Genomic DNA, 17,580 nt, shown 5'->3' with positions numbered 1-17,580 from the left:
CCTCCCGCTCCCCCACAAAAGCAAGCTATAATCAACAGGGCGGTATTTAGGCAAGGGCTCTTCCCCGCGTTCAGCCCCAGCACAGTCTGTTCAGACGTAGGTGCACTTGCCCTAGCAGAGCCCCGCTGCACGGTGGCGTTCGCTCAGGAACCGAGGGAGCGCTGAAGAGCAGCAGCACCCAAGTGCCCCGACAGAAATGCACAGCACAAGGGGCGTGTGCAGGCAGAGCTGCACACACACAGACACRTAGAGTATATAAATATATACAAATGAGATATCATATATATATATATATCCAGAGAGATGTGCGTATTCAACAGAGCAATGGTAGACAGTGGTACAATACAATTTATTGCCTCCCAAGAAATGGCACGTAAACAGGGTGAAGCTGGAAGGGCAGCTGGAAGTTCAACAGGCCCTCTTCCCTGTGGGCTGAATAAACAGCATTATTCCAGGATCTACCATAGTGCATTCTGCACAGGTTACAGCGAATGTGCAAGGCACATTCTTCTGAAACGTGGGGGATGAACAGGATACAGAGTGGCGCCAGCCTGTTCCCGAGTCAGGCAAGGAATGGCTGCAGAGAATTTTCTGTGGAAAGCTGGGTACCGTACCACGTGTGTTTCTTCAACCCCTTTGAAGCTCACAGGCTGGGACCGAATGCAGGTGAAAGAGAGCTGACCTCCATTTCAATGCTGCATCCGAGGAACAAAACACATAATGCTCAGCATGGATGGGAGAGGTGGCTGCTGCCTCCCTGGGACCAGAGAGAACAAGAAAAATGTGGTCCCTTTCACTGGTTTTGATTAAACAAAATGAAAAAAATTTCAAAGCAGATAAAGAGGTGAAAATGCTGGCTCCTCTGGTTTTATATCTCTGGGCTAAACTTCATCAGAACTTCAGGTGTTTGCAAAGGGGAAAGAAAAATAGTCACAGAATAACAGATTTTAGGTGTCAAGCTGGTGATCTGAAAATACTGCAACAAAATTTGCAAAGCAGTCCACACAGAAGAATTTCCCCAGTGTTAAGTATTAACACAGAAGATGTAAAAACATCTTTGCTGAGGTACTGGAGTAGTTTCCACAATTTATGGATTTCAGAATTTTTAAAACCAACTTTAGGGCATGACTGTGACAAGTACAATATGGAATAATTTGTCTTTTAAAAATAGAGTTTGCAAACTGATTCAGAAAGTGTTTGCTTCTCTCTAGCATATTTTTCAGTTGTTCATATATCTCACAAATATTTGAGATATATTAAAATCCTCAACACCAATGACCTCCTCCTATACCTCCAAGGTACAACCTGATCTTGAGTCTCTGGCTTCACCTGCTTTCTCTTGAGATCAGGCTTATTTAGGACAGCTTTCCTTCCCACAGGTACACACAGGGACACACACATTTAGACCAGTTGATCTGAATCAGTTTTTGCAAACTATTTTAATTAAAATAKTAACTTGTTGGAATAGTCCAGGTCTGCACATGATATACATGTAAAAATGGTTACTACACAATTCTTTTTGAATACAAAAAAAGCCAATATGGGATAGCCATCATTTGGATTCAGCATTCAGTCATGCTTGACATTACATAAAGAGATGGGTTGAGAGAATTCTGTTGAAGTAGCTCAATTTAAGCCAGAGACTTTCACCAAATTCAAACCATAACAGAAGCAAAAGAATGAACCCACTGAACTTGCAGGTACAGCCTGTCCCTGCTGTCGCTGCTGCTGTTTGTGACTGAGGAGCTGAACTGCAAAACACTGTTAGCACCACGCTCTGGGCACACCCTCCACACTCACATTGTAAATTCCAATACAATTTGGGGCTTGGGGATTTTCAGTTCATTTTTTCTTTCCTTCTAAATCCAGGAAAATATAGGTACCTTTCCTAAAACAGTTTTGCTGCATTTCAACAACATTGCAATGCAAAAGAATGACCCCCAAACATCCAATTCCACATTAAAAAAAAAGAAAGAAAGAAAAAGAAAAAAAAGAAAAAAAAGAAATCATAGCTGAAGGAGGAATAGGACAATCCAAGGTCATCACCTGCCACAGGGGGCAACCAAACCAGCCCCCTCCTTGGGACCACTGCCTCATCCCAAGCTTCCATGAACTGTTAACACCACAAAGCTCCTTACTAAGGGGATGCTCAAACAGGTTTTGGTATTGTTTCCACCTTTGATTAGAGTGATATGCTATGCCAAAGCGCTGGAAATCCCACTTGGATTCACTAGACACTGGCAGAGTGTTAAGGATTGGAAGTGGATGTTAATTTAGCTAATGAAAGAATGTCGCYGTGTTAAGAGTACTGAACAGCAGCGAGACTAGAGTATTTACTATATAAATATGTCACATGGACAAACACATTCGGAAAACCTTGCTTTTGAGCCCTATAAACATGTTAAAGGCAAATTCTAGAGTTAGCAGCTAGTCTTTTCTTCAAGATGATTAGTGTGCAAGGAAAAACATTTACAAAGAACCCTGGCTGGTCAGTCCCCAAGACAGAAATCTTTGCCTCAAGCCAAACTTCATCTACCTGCTCTTCTCCTAACCCCACAGTGCTGGCTGACGCAGAACACACTGGCAGGAGAGCATGGGGGTATCTCCAATTCCCAGCACTAAGGGATGACGCTATGCCACAAAGTCATTAGACTCCCTGACCCTTTATCTCTGGATTGATTTCACAACCACCTTTGCTTCCTTTCAGTAGTACAGCAGCTCCAARGAGCCTCCAGAAGTAGTGCCTTCTTGCATGGTGTGACATGCTGCCGAACATTCACAGCATCTCAAGGGACTGTAGAAGTTGTAAAATATTGCAGCAACCAAAATAATAAAAAAGGAGCCTTACATGCAGCATGATCTACAGTGGTGATGTGGGTTAGTCATCAACTGGGAAAGAGTCATTGGCTCAGCTCCTCCTGGTACACTGTGGCAACTAAACATTTAAACAGTTGGCTACACTCTACATGTAAACAGGAAATTGTAACAAGCCAAAAAGGTAATAAATTGGTTGGTGTAGTGTAATAATGAAAACCCAAWCAATGGCATTTTGTGACTATGGCATTCTTCAAAATACCTCTGGCATTTGAGATTGATTGGCTGAAAATCTAACATTTCTGAATGGAGCAAAAAGGACTATGCTGGGCTCCAAGAATTATTCTGATGCTTAGCTAAAATGAGATGTCACAGTATTAGCTGTACAAGTGCATTACTTATGCTTTTCTGCCCAACCTCATCTGAGCTAACAGCAGCACAGTCAGGGAGTGCCAAAGCAGGAATACAACTTTGAACATTTCTAGCCTGTTCCCTCCAGACAGGTTTACCCATGCAGTTCTCGGGAAGCTGACCAGTGCCTTCTGAGAGAATGTCACTTCTTAAACACCAYGGACCGGGCACTTGGGTTGAAGGGCCCTGCTGAGCCCTGGTGTCTCTTGGCTTCTCTYCTCACCCTTTTTCCTCACCTACAAGTCTCTGAAAATGCCTCTTGGCAGAGGCAATACCCTAGAAATGTATCTGATTTATGACAAATAAAAATGGAACAGAAGATCCAGCTGTTCCTCCCTTAAACATTTTTTTTTTTGCAAGGTGGCAGTTAGAAATTTACGGACATGGGAGGAGGTCTCCRCTCTCCCTCGTATTTCCTATGGATGGTGTGACAATGGCAGCCTGAGGCCCTTTTGTCACGTCAGTGTGACAATCACCAGCCAACTCTTCTGACTAATTGCATATATTTCTCAGATGCCCTCCCAAGGCCCCTCCAAAAAGTAAAAACAAATAGACAAACAAACAAAAAAACCAATCCTCCCAACCCTGCAGCCAAATACTATGACATCCCAGTTAGTAAACACAAAACATAATGCTTTACAAAATGAATACAATATTCCATGTGCACCCAGCTTCCACACGTCAGCACCGCACTGAGGAGGCTGCTGGGCTGGTGTCTGTAGGCAGTTTCTGTTGGCAGACAGCTCCAGTGGAATTGCCACCCTCAGTTATTGTTTAAGTTATGTATAAGACATGTGTGAACCATTGGATATTTGTGAAGTAACACTTGTGCTCCTGCTCATGCCCTGTTCTGTCCGTCCCCCAGAAGCTGTCCGCCTCAGAGCCTGGGGGCTGTTGCGGACCCCTATAGCACTACCTCGAGGTACCCCCTGCATGGGCCCCGAGGGGTGACCCCATGGCTGAGGTCCACCTTGCATTGGATGGCCCCAAGCTTGTGGTGGGCCACCCATGGGATGACCCCAGTGAGGTCCTGCGCCCCCAGTAGGATTGTGGGACCAGCCAGAAGCTCCCGGGTAGCTGTGGCTGAACGCCTCGGGGGAGAGATTAGAAAGAACCATATTACTAAAACCTAGCCTCATGCTTTCTGAGTCAAAGGCTTCAATCTCGCGAGCCTGACGCTCCAGGAGGCTTCGTATCCGTTCAGTACGCTCGTTCTGCAATGCCAGCATCTCCTCCTCAATCTGGGAAGAAAAAAAGAAAAGACAATCTGTAGCAGCAGGACTCATCTGCAGGCATAGCCTCAAGCCTCTGAAGGACTTGTAACCACAAGCTTGTAACAGGGAACCTTCTCCCCACGCTTCCACAAAAGATTGGATCTCARTCAGGTGTCCCTCAAAACACAATCTAAGCAAAAGCATAAACAGCAATGGCCAAGACTAACTTAGATCATTAGCATCTCCCCTGCTGTCAGCAACCATACRGCCAAAAGATTTTCTTGGTCTGTACTGAAGGCACTGGAGAGAGCACTGTACTTGAAGGCATTCTATTGCCTTAGTCAGGGAATATGCAAAGTGATTTCATCTGGAATTTAGGAAACAATCTGCTCCAGTGTGAGTCATCTCCTGAACCATTGGGGCTTTCAGAAACTGCTTTATTCACTTGCTGCTTCTTAGTGCTAGCAGAGCAACACTGACTCTTTCCACAGATCAGCCTTGCTTACTCTTGCTGAAAGCTGCACAGTGGTCAGCTGGATTGGAAATGACAGTAGGAAGAAGGCGTTTTCTCTAACGTTAGCTCTTTAAAATTCTGCACTTGTTCCTTCCAATACTACTATCTAAGAAGAATCTCTCCTTTTGTTTCAAAACTAGAGTCTTCAGTACGTGAAGCTGCACATAATTTTCAGTCTTTGTGACAAGATAACAAACAGGACTTAGCCTGACTAAACTTCACAGAAAGAAATGCACATATATCTGTGCATTTAAATAATCTGATGCATTAAAATAACATCACYTAGGAATGACCTCAGGATGCAGGACTCTGAAGATGAGGTGTCAGAGGCATGTGGGAAAGAAATGAGAAAATCYGAACTCTTTTAAAGACACTCTTGGGACATGTTCATTACTGTTACAATATGAGCAACATAGCATCAGGGTATAACATGTACAAGTGCCTCAGTAGAACTTAAAAACTGCCCACTGATGGGGCTGGCTACTCCCTCCTTAGCCTAAGTCAGAGACGTGTGCGCTGTTGAGTTACTACGGTGAAGGGCACCATCAAAAACAAAAAGTACTATGCTGAGAAAGAAGCAGAGTCCTATGCACACACTGACATCTGGAATCTGGTTTACTGTTGAGTGTCAGAGATTAACCTTGCCATAGGCTATACATATATTTATGCACATAAATTCAAAAGATTCATCTTGAGCACATACCTGTTCATCCTCTGGCTGCCAGACAGCTTCATAGCACATGTATACAAATACCACGTGACACTGTTGAGCTACCCACATCAGAACACTTGCAACTTAATGCTTCCAAAACAAAACCAAGAAATCTCAAATCTTAGCAACTGGAAAGCACATCTACCTGTGTATGCAGGTAGATGCACTGTTTTCCCTTGCGCAGCCACTAAAAAACTATAATTCCAGTAGAAATCAATGGCCTATGACTTGGTGAGTTGCAATGCATAAGTAATACATATAAGTCTCCAGCCTATGGAAGTTGAAGGACAGTCCAATTAATTACTACTCTAAGGCAGTAATCACATTAAAACCTGCAATTGGCTAAACCCACCATCAATGGTCAGGGACACTCAGCATATAAAAACAAATAGCAAAAACAACAACAACAAAACTCTGCTGCAAAAAAGATGCCAAAAGTTGATTTGCAAGGGCCTTCCATACACAGAAACTCTGATCCCAGTTCCCACTGAAAGATGTGCACATTATTATTGGCCGATGTGTGTTTCATTATGGCACTGGTCTCATTTCAACTTTTAACATAGCATTATGTCCAGTGCAATGCGAGCTGACCCCACCGACACGGAGCAATGGCCAGCAGTAGGCTTGCTACGGTCCCCTTCCCACGGTCCCCTTCCCACGGTCCCCTTCCCCGAGCTTCTGTCAGATCCTGCCGCCAGAGGGCGATGCAGACCCAGCAGAAACATACTCAAGTGCAGGGCTGTGATGGGAGCCGTCCTCTCCTGGATGGGAACAGTATCGTAGACCCAGACCAACCTAGTCATGGAGTTCAYGCACAACACCCACGAGTGCCACAGGGGACTCTTGTTTTCACAAATTAAATTGCTTCCAGAGATTCAACTTTCTGTAAGAGACCGAAGTGCAACAGGACTGTGCTGCTTTCTCAGAGGTGCTTTCTCTGCTGACCATGAGGTGGAGCAGTTTTATTCTGATGAGGGCCCTCTACCAGCTAAGCACCCATCTGTYAACCTCTGGGGGAAGTAAGTGTGAAGAACCTTGAGGCCACAGAGTAATTGCCATAATTCAATAATTGCTGATCAGCATCAATGTTTGGAACTGTCACGTGAACTGTGATGGCTGGCACCCACAGGGCAAATCAAGAGAGGAAAAATTCATAGGAGGAAGACCAACTGCGCATTTCCTTTCACAGAYTAGTGCATTACCCTTCCGCCAGTTCGTGTAGGCCACTCGCACGCATTTCTACACATGGCATRTGTCTTGCACTGGATAGGAAAGCATGCTCCAACAAGAAAGCCCTTAAATACAGGTAGTCAATTCAAGTTGAAATCTAGGGAGCAGCAGGCCCCATGCTTGCGTGTCTGGCTACTTCACTTTGCTTAGAATAGTAGTGCAGATATAAGTATTTCCACAACTTAAATGTCATTTCACTGGGACACTGGACACTTCAGTGTCCAGACTGGTAAATGGAACAGAGCTGCAGTAAAATAATAATTCTATCACCATAAAACACAGGGTCTCAAATCACAAGTTCCTCCTAATGCATTTTACTTTTTTTATTCTCAAGGTACCTACTGCTAATACCATGGAAACTTAAAAAAACAGCTTTGGATTGTTGCCTGTCCTCTAACAAACTCAGGGACTAGGGCACTGCAGCTCAGGGACTGAAAGAAGAGTTCACTTTCCCTTCTGCCCAAAGAGGCATGACTTCCTCCAGCAGGCAAGGCTTCAAAAGCAGTCCAAAGCAGCTCAAAGGCTAAACTTCGAGCTGACCATCTTATGTGTCAGTGAGCTATCATCCTGGAAAGGCCAACATTGAAATGATTTGTATTGCTGTACGCAATAAGAGCAATTTCTCTCTCTGCTGATGAGCATGGTGCAATTTAAGATCTGAAAAAGGACAGTGCTAATGATGCTCTTCTGCCCGTTTTACCTTCTGCTCAAGGAGGGCCCGGCGGAGGGACACCCTCTGCTCAAGGTCACGCAGCTCCCGATCATGCTGGGCTTCTGCCTGCATCTTGATTTTACTCTGATATGCATTCAGCAGCTCCAATTCCTGCTGCAGCTGCATCTTCAAAACCTGGCACTCCGCTTCCTGTGCTTCGTCCAAACGCAGCTGGGAAAGGCAGACAATAGAGATATTTCACTATGGGGTAACCACTCATGACACTCCGGGGGAGGACTGTAGGGAGGGGAAGAGAATAGGATGGGACTTTGTTTTCTTAGCAATACAATTGGCCTCTATTGTACTTAGTTTCACTGAACAGAGAGCCTATAGTGACAAAGACTGGTGACAGTGAGCCCACAGCACCGAYGCAAGTGATGCTGCTGAGCAGCAGTGCCTACGGAACCATGATCCATACTGCGAAGACCAGATTGCTGGAGGTGGTAGCATCCACAGCTCTTCTTTTCCTTAGAGGCAAAGCTTAAAGAAAAAAAAGCTCTCCTGTGCTCTGTTCAACTGGATTAACTAGTTTCCTGTATGTGGGAGACTTAAGTCCATAYCCCTGCCTATGCAGGACTTAGGATGAAAGAATAAAATGACAAACTTGGAAACCTGTAAGCAATGTGACCCTGAACTTTTAACCTTCCCATACACAAATTAAGTCAGCTACTCTGCCTCATAGTGTCAAATTTGTGCTAAGAGTGACATGTACAGGACACAATATGAAAGAAGTGCAAAAAAAATGTACATTCAGTTGCAGCAGAGACTCAAAGCATTGCTCATGTGGTCATTCCTTGAAGAAGAGTTCACAGAACTTTCACATCACTTTTAACATTATTTCAGCTTTACAATCAAAAGTCTGAACTCCTCCATGACTCACTGAGTATATTCCACCAGTGGGACATGCTTTGGTTGCTATCATTGAAAACTCAAAACCTCAGTGACTTAAGACAGCAGGATGCACATTATTTAAATGAAGCTCTAACAGGAGCTTTCACATTGCCAGACTTCATGCAAAAGCAGTCCTTTGGCCACACAGATGCATCRTTTTGCATCTCTGCAACACTGGCTTCAGCTTCAACCTGCCCGAAGTGGGTAATTCTTCTTTCCTACGAATCTGAATGCTGCTTTTTAAATACAGAGGACTGTGCTGTGCATGGTGTAAGCACSACAGAAGCAGACACCCTGTGCTATCAGGATACAGACTGGTTAAAACGTAAACATCCCCATTTGGCTGAGGAACCCTGGGTCCCTGGAAGGCGACTCACAGCTTGTGTAGAGAGCATTTCATTAATGCTGTGATCATACTGCTCAGCCAGGATAGCCAGCTTCCGGGTCTGCTCCTCCTTGAGCCGTTTGAGGACAGCTTTATGTTCACTCTTTGGCGTGGTCTCCAGCAGATGGTTTCTCAGTGCTTTGTACTGTCTGGTTTGGATCTTGCATGTATCCTGAAACTGCTTCTTTATCTGTAGTTCTTTTGACTGGAAAGATGGAGGGGACACAAACAAAAAGAAAAACAGCACATTTCAAATGGGAGAAATATCCATTCAAATGGATATTTAGGATTACATTAAGGATATGAGTTCAAGAATCCACAAACATATATTAACATCTACAGTGCAAGGAGGGAAGCAAAATACACAAGAGGCAATGACTACTGCTGCAGCTGCTTTGACACTGCTACTGTGCAAAACAATTACAATACAGACACTTTTATAACAAAGCTCCAGCCTAAATACAGCTGTCTCTACACAAAGAGCCTCACATTTGTCACTGGACAGGATCCAGTCCTGGGAGTTGCTTTTCAAGAAAAGTTCTTGAGGGATAGGACTAATATTTATTAACACTGAAACACGTTTGTGTTTGTATGGCACATACATATGATGAGCACTTAATGTAAAAGAAGCAGATCTGGTGCATGGAAGGGACAGGGAAAAATGGCAACACCTTTTCCATTAAGGTGTTCACAAATGAAAGATGTATTCTAACCCTCCGATATTAACAGTTTGATTTTCATAAGGATACTCAAAAACGGCTTGGAAAGATTAGACATCTGAAGAGGTGCACTACAGGCAACACTAGCAGCATGCTAGCCTAGCARACAAAATTCCCCAGTCCCAGAGGAGGCTTACTGGAGACTGATYTTTCCCTTTGTATTTGCTAGCATCTCTGTATTGTTTAGGGACACAATTTCGTGACTGCACACAGAACTAAAATGTTAATCCTTATACCTGGAGTTGCCATCAACTTTGCTGTAACCTCAGATAATTTAATTCTTTCTTCTACCTATATTACCTGCCATCAGAGCAGCTTTAAGATCTACAAAGTGTTTTAAGATCCTGAAAAGAAAGCTTCTCTAGAGCTCCCTGCACCTTTCCGCATGAGGACTGGCTGGGATACTTCTAACTAAGCGAAATCTAGAAGTGATGAGTGATGGTAGTTAACTGATGGACAGTTAAGGTCTCCATGGGAAAGAAGGAGGAAAAGTCAAAAACCAGAGCAAGGTACATCAGCACAGCCAGCACACAGTCTGGGCCATTTATACTGTCAACCACCATGGTCAAATCCTGAAGTGCTAGGGACAGGCAAYAAGTGTAGGAACAGATTCCTGTTCCTTGAATAGCTTGAAAGAACTCTGGGTTCTGAACCAGCAAAGCAGATATGTGCATGTCTCCCGTCAGCTCCTCCACTGAGTGCTCCTGGCACTAACTCAAGGCTCAGCAGGGTAGGTGATAAGCACAGCACTTGCAGCTACCTATAAAGATTGAGAGGGATAAGACAATATATCCAGCCCAATTTAGATGCCGACATGCTTTGTTGCATAAACCAACAGTTTGTCTTTGCTAAACTGACGCAGAAAATCCAACAGAGGAATGAAAACCATCATGGAGAGGAAGACATCACTTTTACCCTTTCTAAATTCACAGGAAGTTATTTTCCTCCAGGAAACTTTTAAGGTTGTTTCTCCCTGCTCTTAAGGGAAATGTCTGCAGGTTACATACTTGAATCAAGGATCTGATCATATCAAAACACTAACAATCTATTTTGTCCTCACTTTCTGTGAAGTTTCACTTGGACACCAGATCTCTGTTTACAGTCTTCCAACCCAAAGCTTTTAACAACAGGAAACGGAAGGGAGGGGTAAGGTTTCCAGTCAGACTTCTGACAAGATCATTTTGACCTAGCATTGTGAAATACCAGCAAGAGGGTATTTGCATCACAATTAAAACACTCRTAATAATAACAGAGCAGTTTTCACTGAAGGGTGAATTCTAGTCATCATTCCTTCCAGTGCAGTAATAATTGCAACAGATACTGACCATTAAAAACCGCTTGCAGGACAAAGGACTGCACTAAAAAAAAGGAAAAGCCTGAAACCTGTGTCCTCTAAGGAAAATGCTGCTGGAGAGAGAAACCAAGCAGACAGTCAAATTATCTAGCCAAATGAGAGTACTTGCCTGCATTAGTCAGAAGCAAGAGAAAGAGTTAATACCAGGGAACAGCCTCAATAAATAGGGGATTGTACTACAAACTGAGCGATCGTCCAGCAGGCTGCGTTATTAGCACTGTGTGTACGCAGAGGTGCTAGATTGGCAGCTCAAGCCCGAAATCCTTCACTAATCGCAGAACAGCCACGCAAGGTGAAGTTCAAGCTTTCCATGCTCCTCACCAAAATGCTCCAGCCCTGTCCCCCACTGGAAAGGGGAAGGGGACTGAATAGTCTGCAAAGGTGAGAGGGGAGTGAAGACTTTACAGCCCATGCAGACCTCTGATTTCACTATCCGTGCTGCCAGCAAGGGAATGAATACGGACATGCTGCCCGCTCATGTTTACATCGCATCACCTTGGGGAGGCGGAACTCATTCATGCTAATCTCAGAAGGATCAACCTAATGCAGCTGCTTCAGTTTTATTCAGCTCAGAGCGCAGCGTAGCTTCTTTGTGAAGTCACCAGCTATTTATACATTATATCCCTGCAGATTCTCAACAGTGATCAGATGGAAAAACAAGCTAGGTTTTTCGCTGTTCAGTATTATTCTAATATTGACTAACTACACATTTTACTCTTGCTGAGATTCTATTTTCGGTTGGTTACTTTCCAGTCATCTCTGTAAGAAGAAAACTTGCAAGTGGTGCAAACTAAGTCAGATGGAAACACCATAAAGCAGGAAAATGTCGAACAATAGAGAAACCCCACGCTCAGGATGCCATACGCTGATTTTGTTACTGGCACAGCTGAGCACTGGGTGGAGAGAAGTCGTCTGCCTCCTCAAAGGAAACGTACCAGGCAGCTATGTGAAAGGCCTTATACTCCACTCTTACACACTCCAGAATAAACCACTGGACTTCTTTTGATGAAGTGATGCCTTACAATGAAAACACTAAGAGCCTCAATTACAGAGGCCCTATAGTTCTGGTCAGTCACCACAGTGGTAAGGGTGGTGTGAGAAACCCATGGGAACACAACACAGCAAAGGCCAGTGTTGGTATCTTCCTCTTCCTGAGGCTGTCCCAATTGGCTGGCATCTCTCTCCCCACATTCGCTGGTATATCACATTAATACAAAAAGTAACGAGCTGCGCTAGTAAAGACAGGTAGTGCATTTCACTTTGATGCATGCAGCAAAACAAAGCCTTAAAACAACAACAAAAAAAACCCACTACACCCACACAAACCCAAAACACACACACACAAAACTGCTTCCTTATAGAAAGATAAATTATCTTCCCACGTGTGAGGGGAGAAGAGGATCAGAAAACAGTGTAGAAGGAAGAGGGAAAAGATGGAAAAGGGCACTGCAAGGATTAAATGTATTTTAAAGTAACACAAAAAGGAGGCCACATTGCTGTGAACAGTATGCTTTTCAAATAAAATGAGGGAATAGTGTTAGAGCCTGCCCTGCCTGTATTACACTGCACCCCAATCACCATTGCTACAGGTCACACGTATGGTGCTTGTAGGGCTGCCACTACACATCTTGACAACATCACTTCTAAAAAAAAACCATATTAATTACAGAATTCAGTATCTCTTCAAATTAGAGAGCTTCAAAATACCTTGGATCCACATGCACTGCAAATAAGAGCTCAGCTGCAGCCTGGKCTCATGCTGCACCATGTGCACAAGCTCTCACACACTGAACTGCAATGTACCACGTTCCCACTACCACCAGCAGCATCCTGCTCCTGCAGCTTGCTCCCAGTGCTCCTGCATTACATAATACCTTCAGGCTCTTGGGCTGCTGCCGGACCTCCATGACGTGCTTACGCCGCAGCTCCCGCTCTCGGCGCTTGTTGTATTCCAGCTGGTTGGTGAGCTCAGTCTGGTGCTGGAGTCGGATCAGCTCACAGCGCATCTTCTGGATGGTACTGAGATGGCGGAACTCCAGCTCCTGCATGGACTCGTGCTGACGCAGCAGCATGGCATGCTCCAAGTCCTTCTGTGTCTGCCTTTTGTTTAACTCCTAACAGAAGGACAGAGGGAATTATTAGATCCTTCGCCTACTTGGATTTGCATTCATGATGTGACACTTCACTTGGTCCAGAAGGCATTTCCCCTCTTTCCAAGGTATTTGAGGACAGAGTACAGTTTCTGTATCTTATCAGAAGTGAACAACATTGCCACAGGTAGCTTTTCCTTCCTCACTTCACTTTTCTTCTTCCTACCCTGGATGTTCACCAGGATTCACAGGAAGCATTTTCTGGAAAGGACAGTAAGTGTTTTTTCTATTGACTCTTTAGATCTAACAGTTCTCTCAAAATAGAGCACTAAACTGAATATTCGATTCTGAACAATCCCTTAAATGTCATGTTGATTCCCATCACGAGTTGTGAAAAGTATCAACCCATTATTTTACCAGAAAAATTCTGACATGGCGATTAATATTGAAGGTGCTCTGTAAAGCACATTTCAGACTGCAGATAGTTCCTGGGTCTCATCTCTATTTATTCTCTTACCTCCCGAACCAGGTCCTGCTCCAGATTATGGCGGCCAAGGAGCATCCGTCTCTTAAAGCGGCGACACTCYAGCTCCAAGTACTGTCTCTGACGCCTCAGTAAGTTGGCTTCTTCTTCTGCCTGGAAATGCTGGATATTCTCCTTCTGCTTGGAGAGCCACTCCTGCTTCTCCTTCTTTGGAGTGCTCTGGTTTTCATTCAGCTCCTGATAACAGCAAAGTAATTAATTGTGGAATAATCGCATTAAGCCCCTTGGCACTGACCAACTGGACAGACCTGCCTAATAAACCACATTTCAGGCACCTTGTCTTCTCAGAGCCACTACCATCAAAGCCTTTGCAAAATGCATCATATCACATATCTAAGGGAACAGTAGGAGACAACTTGGACTGCAGTAAATTTAACTGCAACTTTTTTTGCATTTATCATTTTAACTACTCAAATTGCTGGTTCACGTTCACATTTTCCAGGCACATATAATAGCCCAAAACTTAAAAAATATGATTTGAAGCATAAAGGCAAAGTAAGATTCAGTCACATTGCCTAACAGATATTTTTACAGGCACCTAGGGAGTTGAAAGGAAGCAGAAAGTTTTGTCATCCTATCTCATTCACAAACATCTTCATATAGAACTCCAGGCCCATAAGTACGTCAGAAAATTATCATACGTCTTGCTTGATCAAAACACATATATTCTTTACAAGCAACTCACTGAGGCAGGCCCATTCCCTGAGGTTCCATCACTTACAAAAACTATATAAAGAAGTTCACAGGTGAAACTTAAGGTCACGTTTTCCACATTAGTATTAAATTCAATATAGAGCTTGAAATATCTTTAATAAAATAATTTGCTTGCTTGAATTTCATACTAGAGAATTCTGTGCAACAATTAGACTTGTCGCGATACAATTCAGCTCAAGAATGAGATAGAACTGTATTTCATCAAGGGGGTCGATCTACTGTGTGTCCTGGTGTGCTGTGATGTATTGCCTGTCTAGAAAAAGATTCCGAATTATTATAAAGAGCCCACACTGCTACACTTTTGCTGTTAGACCTCTCAGCTTTGCTGTCGTTCAGCCTTTTATCTCCCTTATGTCYATGTTTGGGAATATTTCCCATTGGATTTCATTGCTGCAGGTTCCAAAGTTGCATCACACAAGTTGATGACTGAACAGTAAATAGTTCTTTCAAAAACATTATTTATAATGCCTAYAATTTCAGCCGTTCTTTAAAAGGAACCAGGAAGTTTGAGTCTACAGTTCCTTCTGCATTTCATAACGGTCATTCACTAAAATATAGTGATTATTAAACTATTAGACAGTTTTCTCCATTAACTACTGTTTTACAGATATTTTTCTTAAACAACAACAACAAATCAACAAAAAAACTCCACACAACATCCTACAGGTCACCTTTACTGCTCTATTTTCTTGCTGCCACACAGACATAATTCAAACGATGAGAAACTTCACTAATTGCTGCACTGCATGGTCAATATTGCAGCTACAAGATAGGAAGATAGGAGAGAAATGCTCATTACCTTTCTTAAGCTATTTTCATTCCTTAGGATTGCTAAATGTGCATGCTTCTGACTAAAACATAATACTGAACACAAGACAAATATATACATGCCAGCATTAGGATAAATCCTCTTATTCTGAGGTCAGAGATATGAAACAAATAAAGTACATAACAGGACTCTGCTCAATGCAGAACTTGCTGAAACCATTAAGTTTTCTTGCCTGAAGTGACACTCTTATTTCTGAATGTTCACTGCTCTTATACTGCATTTTACACTCCACTATTGGTTCACAGTTCTCACTGCAGATGAGTTACCTCTTTCAGCTGCTCTTTACGGAGCTTATATTCTCTCTTCTGGGATTCCAGGAAACTATTCAGTTCTTTTTTCTGTTGGGCCTGAATATGCTGTTGAAACTTCTTTTCTTCATTGGCCATCACTTTAGCCTAYAGCAAGTCCAGAAGTAAATCAGTCTGAGGCCTGATTGATTACAACCCATCTTCTATTTCAGTCTCAATACCCAGAACTCATGGTACAGTCACCATGATACTCACCATGACTCTGAAAAAGAGCAAGTCTCAGGAGCTTGCCTTCACCCTCTTTTCATTTCCACCCCCCCCACATAATCACACCCAGGAGGAATCCTTTTTCAGTGCTTCATTTTCTCAACCCTAATGTTCAGCTATTCTTACCAAAATCAACTCCTTATGACAAGCTCTATGTTTAGCCTTCCACCAAGCCACGCAAGATACACATATCAACAAGAATGATCTCTGCAGACAATACCACTTCATTATCAATTATTTAAAAGAGTAAAAAAAAAAAAAAACATATCCATAAGCAACTGAAGGGTGAAAGTTCTAAGCACAACCAGCACATTTCTGTGCAAGCCAATCTGCTTCCATAACTCTCTCAGCAGTCAAATATTGACAGCGTATATGTACAAAAGGAGAAAAAAAAAAAAGAAAGAAAAAGGAAAATCCTTAGAGTATTATTTTTTCTGGGGTCAGTATACTAACATTTAGTATAATGCACTGTGATGAAGGACATACCTTTCCTCTAGTTACATAAACCCCTTAGTGTAAGGAGGTGATGTATTAGCCTTTTTCTAATTAGCAATTTGCTTGGCTCCTGAAAACAGACACGTAAGAGACTACAATGTCATCTCTTCGTCAGTGAGGGGAAGTGGACAATTCAATGTAATTAACAAACAGAGGCCAATCTGCTAAACTGTAATCTCATACCTCTTTTTCCATGGCTGCTTGGTGCTTTTTAATTAGCTTTTCCATTTCTGCAGCAAAATTGTTACGCTGTGTTTCAAGATCTTTGTCCAACCTGAGGCGGTGCTCATCCATTTCTGCCTTTAGTTTATTTTCTAATGCCATCAGTTGCTTCTGGTGTTGCCGTCTCATGCGTTTATAGCCAGACATCTGCTCTCGGAGTTCAGAGTCTTGCTCGTGTTCCTGCATTTGCCTTGTCACCTAGGAAGACAACCACAGCAGGACAAAATCAGTTAATGCTTCTTAATCTGCTTTTCAGCAGCCTTCAAACCACACAAGAAAACTACTTGTGAAATAAATATGATTTTGCTGTAAAGGAAAGCACATGTCCTAATGACGGCAGACCAGATTAAAAACTGAAATCTGTGGTAGCAGAGAAGACACTCAATGGGCTCCAGCAGAAAACTGGAGGACTGTTATAAAGCTGTTACTTTTCTTGCTGTTACTTAATGTCTTTTCTAGCACACTGCAATATGAATATGTACATATACATACATACACACACATACCCACATAATATACACATGAAAATAAAACACAACTACTTATTATAAACTGTTCCCTGCATTTTACCACGCATACTGGTTTTGAAAATATCTAATACATAGAAATCATATTTGCCCAGATGTCACATTTAAGCATTTATTAAAGTATTTCAGTGATAATGTGATACAAGGATATGAGGATAGCTCAATTTTGATGAAACTCTAAAAGCTGCACAGGGTTTCATAGCTCCATGTAAAAAAAAGTCTCCTGTCTATATAACTTCCTCCAAAGAAAAGTCTTAACATACCAGTGATGCTGTGCGTATAGTAGCAAAGTGCTCCCGGTTGCGATAATGAGACTTGTGGCGAGACACTTGGGGAGGAGACTGGGGTTCTGATGCCCTTGTTCGAGGATCTGATTCTTCTCTGTAGTTTTCTTCCTCCTTATGAGGAAATATTAACAAGAGAGTGAATAAAAAGAATCAGTTGGTCTGTTTCAAAAGACATAAAACCAAAAGGAAGCAAAATCATTCTACATTCATCACTAAGTTGGCCAAAAGAATTTACTGTAAGAGCTACACTATGCTATCTCTGATGTTGGGAATTTCATTGTGCAATTTTATTACTAGAATAAAAATTATTAGTTACCACTGTAAGTAAAAGAAAAAAATAAATGAAAAACTGAAAAGTGAGAAAAAATAGTCTACTTAAACAAAACATAAAAAGTATGAAG

The 17,580-nt window shown here is 42.6% G+C and overlaps 1 protein-coding gene across 1 annotated transcript in view; it reads right to left on the bottom strand.

Annotated features, from left to right (window-relative positions):
* Positions 1–330: 330 nt before the first annotated feature.
* Positions 331–17,580, bottom strand: part of TAOK1 (TAO kinase 1) — a 37,551-nt gene continuing 20,301 nt past the window's right edge. Inside the window, exons 12-19 of the mRNA XM_085318655.1 lie at positions 17,156–17,290; positions 16,327–16,563; positions 15,400–15,528; positions 13,564–13,767; positions 12,831–13,070; positions 8,876–9,088; positions 7,596–7,778; positions 331–4,466 (exon numbers count right to left, since the gene is read on the bottom strand). Of these exons, the coding sequence (XP_085174781.1) occupies positions 4,005–4,466; positions 7,596–7,778; positions 8,876–9,088; positions 12,831–13,070; positions 13,564–13,767; positions 15,400–15,528; positions 16,327–16,563; positions 17,156–17,290 (1,803 nt within the window). The 3' untranslated portion in view covers positions 331–4,004. The remainder of the gene's footprint in view (positions 4,467–7,595; positions 7,779–8,875; positions 9,089–12,830; positions 13,071–13,563; positions 13,768–15,399; positions 15,529–16,326; positions 16,564–17,155; positions 17,291–17,580) is intronic.

Source organism: Rhea americana, unplaced genomic scaffold (assembly GCF_003343005.1).
Source record: "Rhea americana isolate MKP2758 unplaced genomic scaffold, rheAme1 scaffold_549, whole genome shotgun sequence".
Lineage (NCBI taxonomy): Eukaryota > Metazoa > Chordata > Aves > Rheiformes > Rheidae > Rhea > Rhea americana.
Note: the sequence above shows the minus strand (reverse complement) of the source record. Positions and strands in the feature narration are given on the sequence as shown.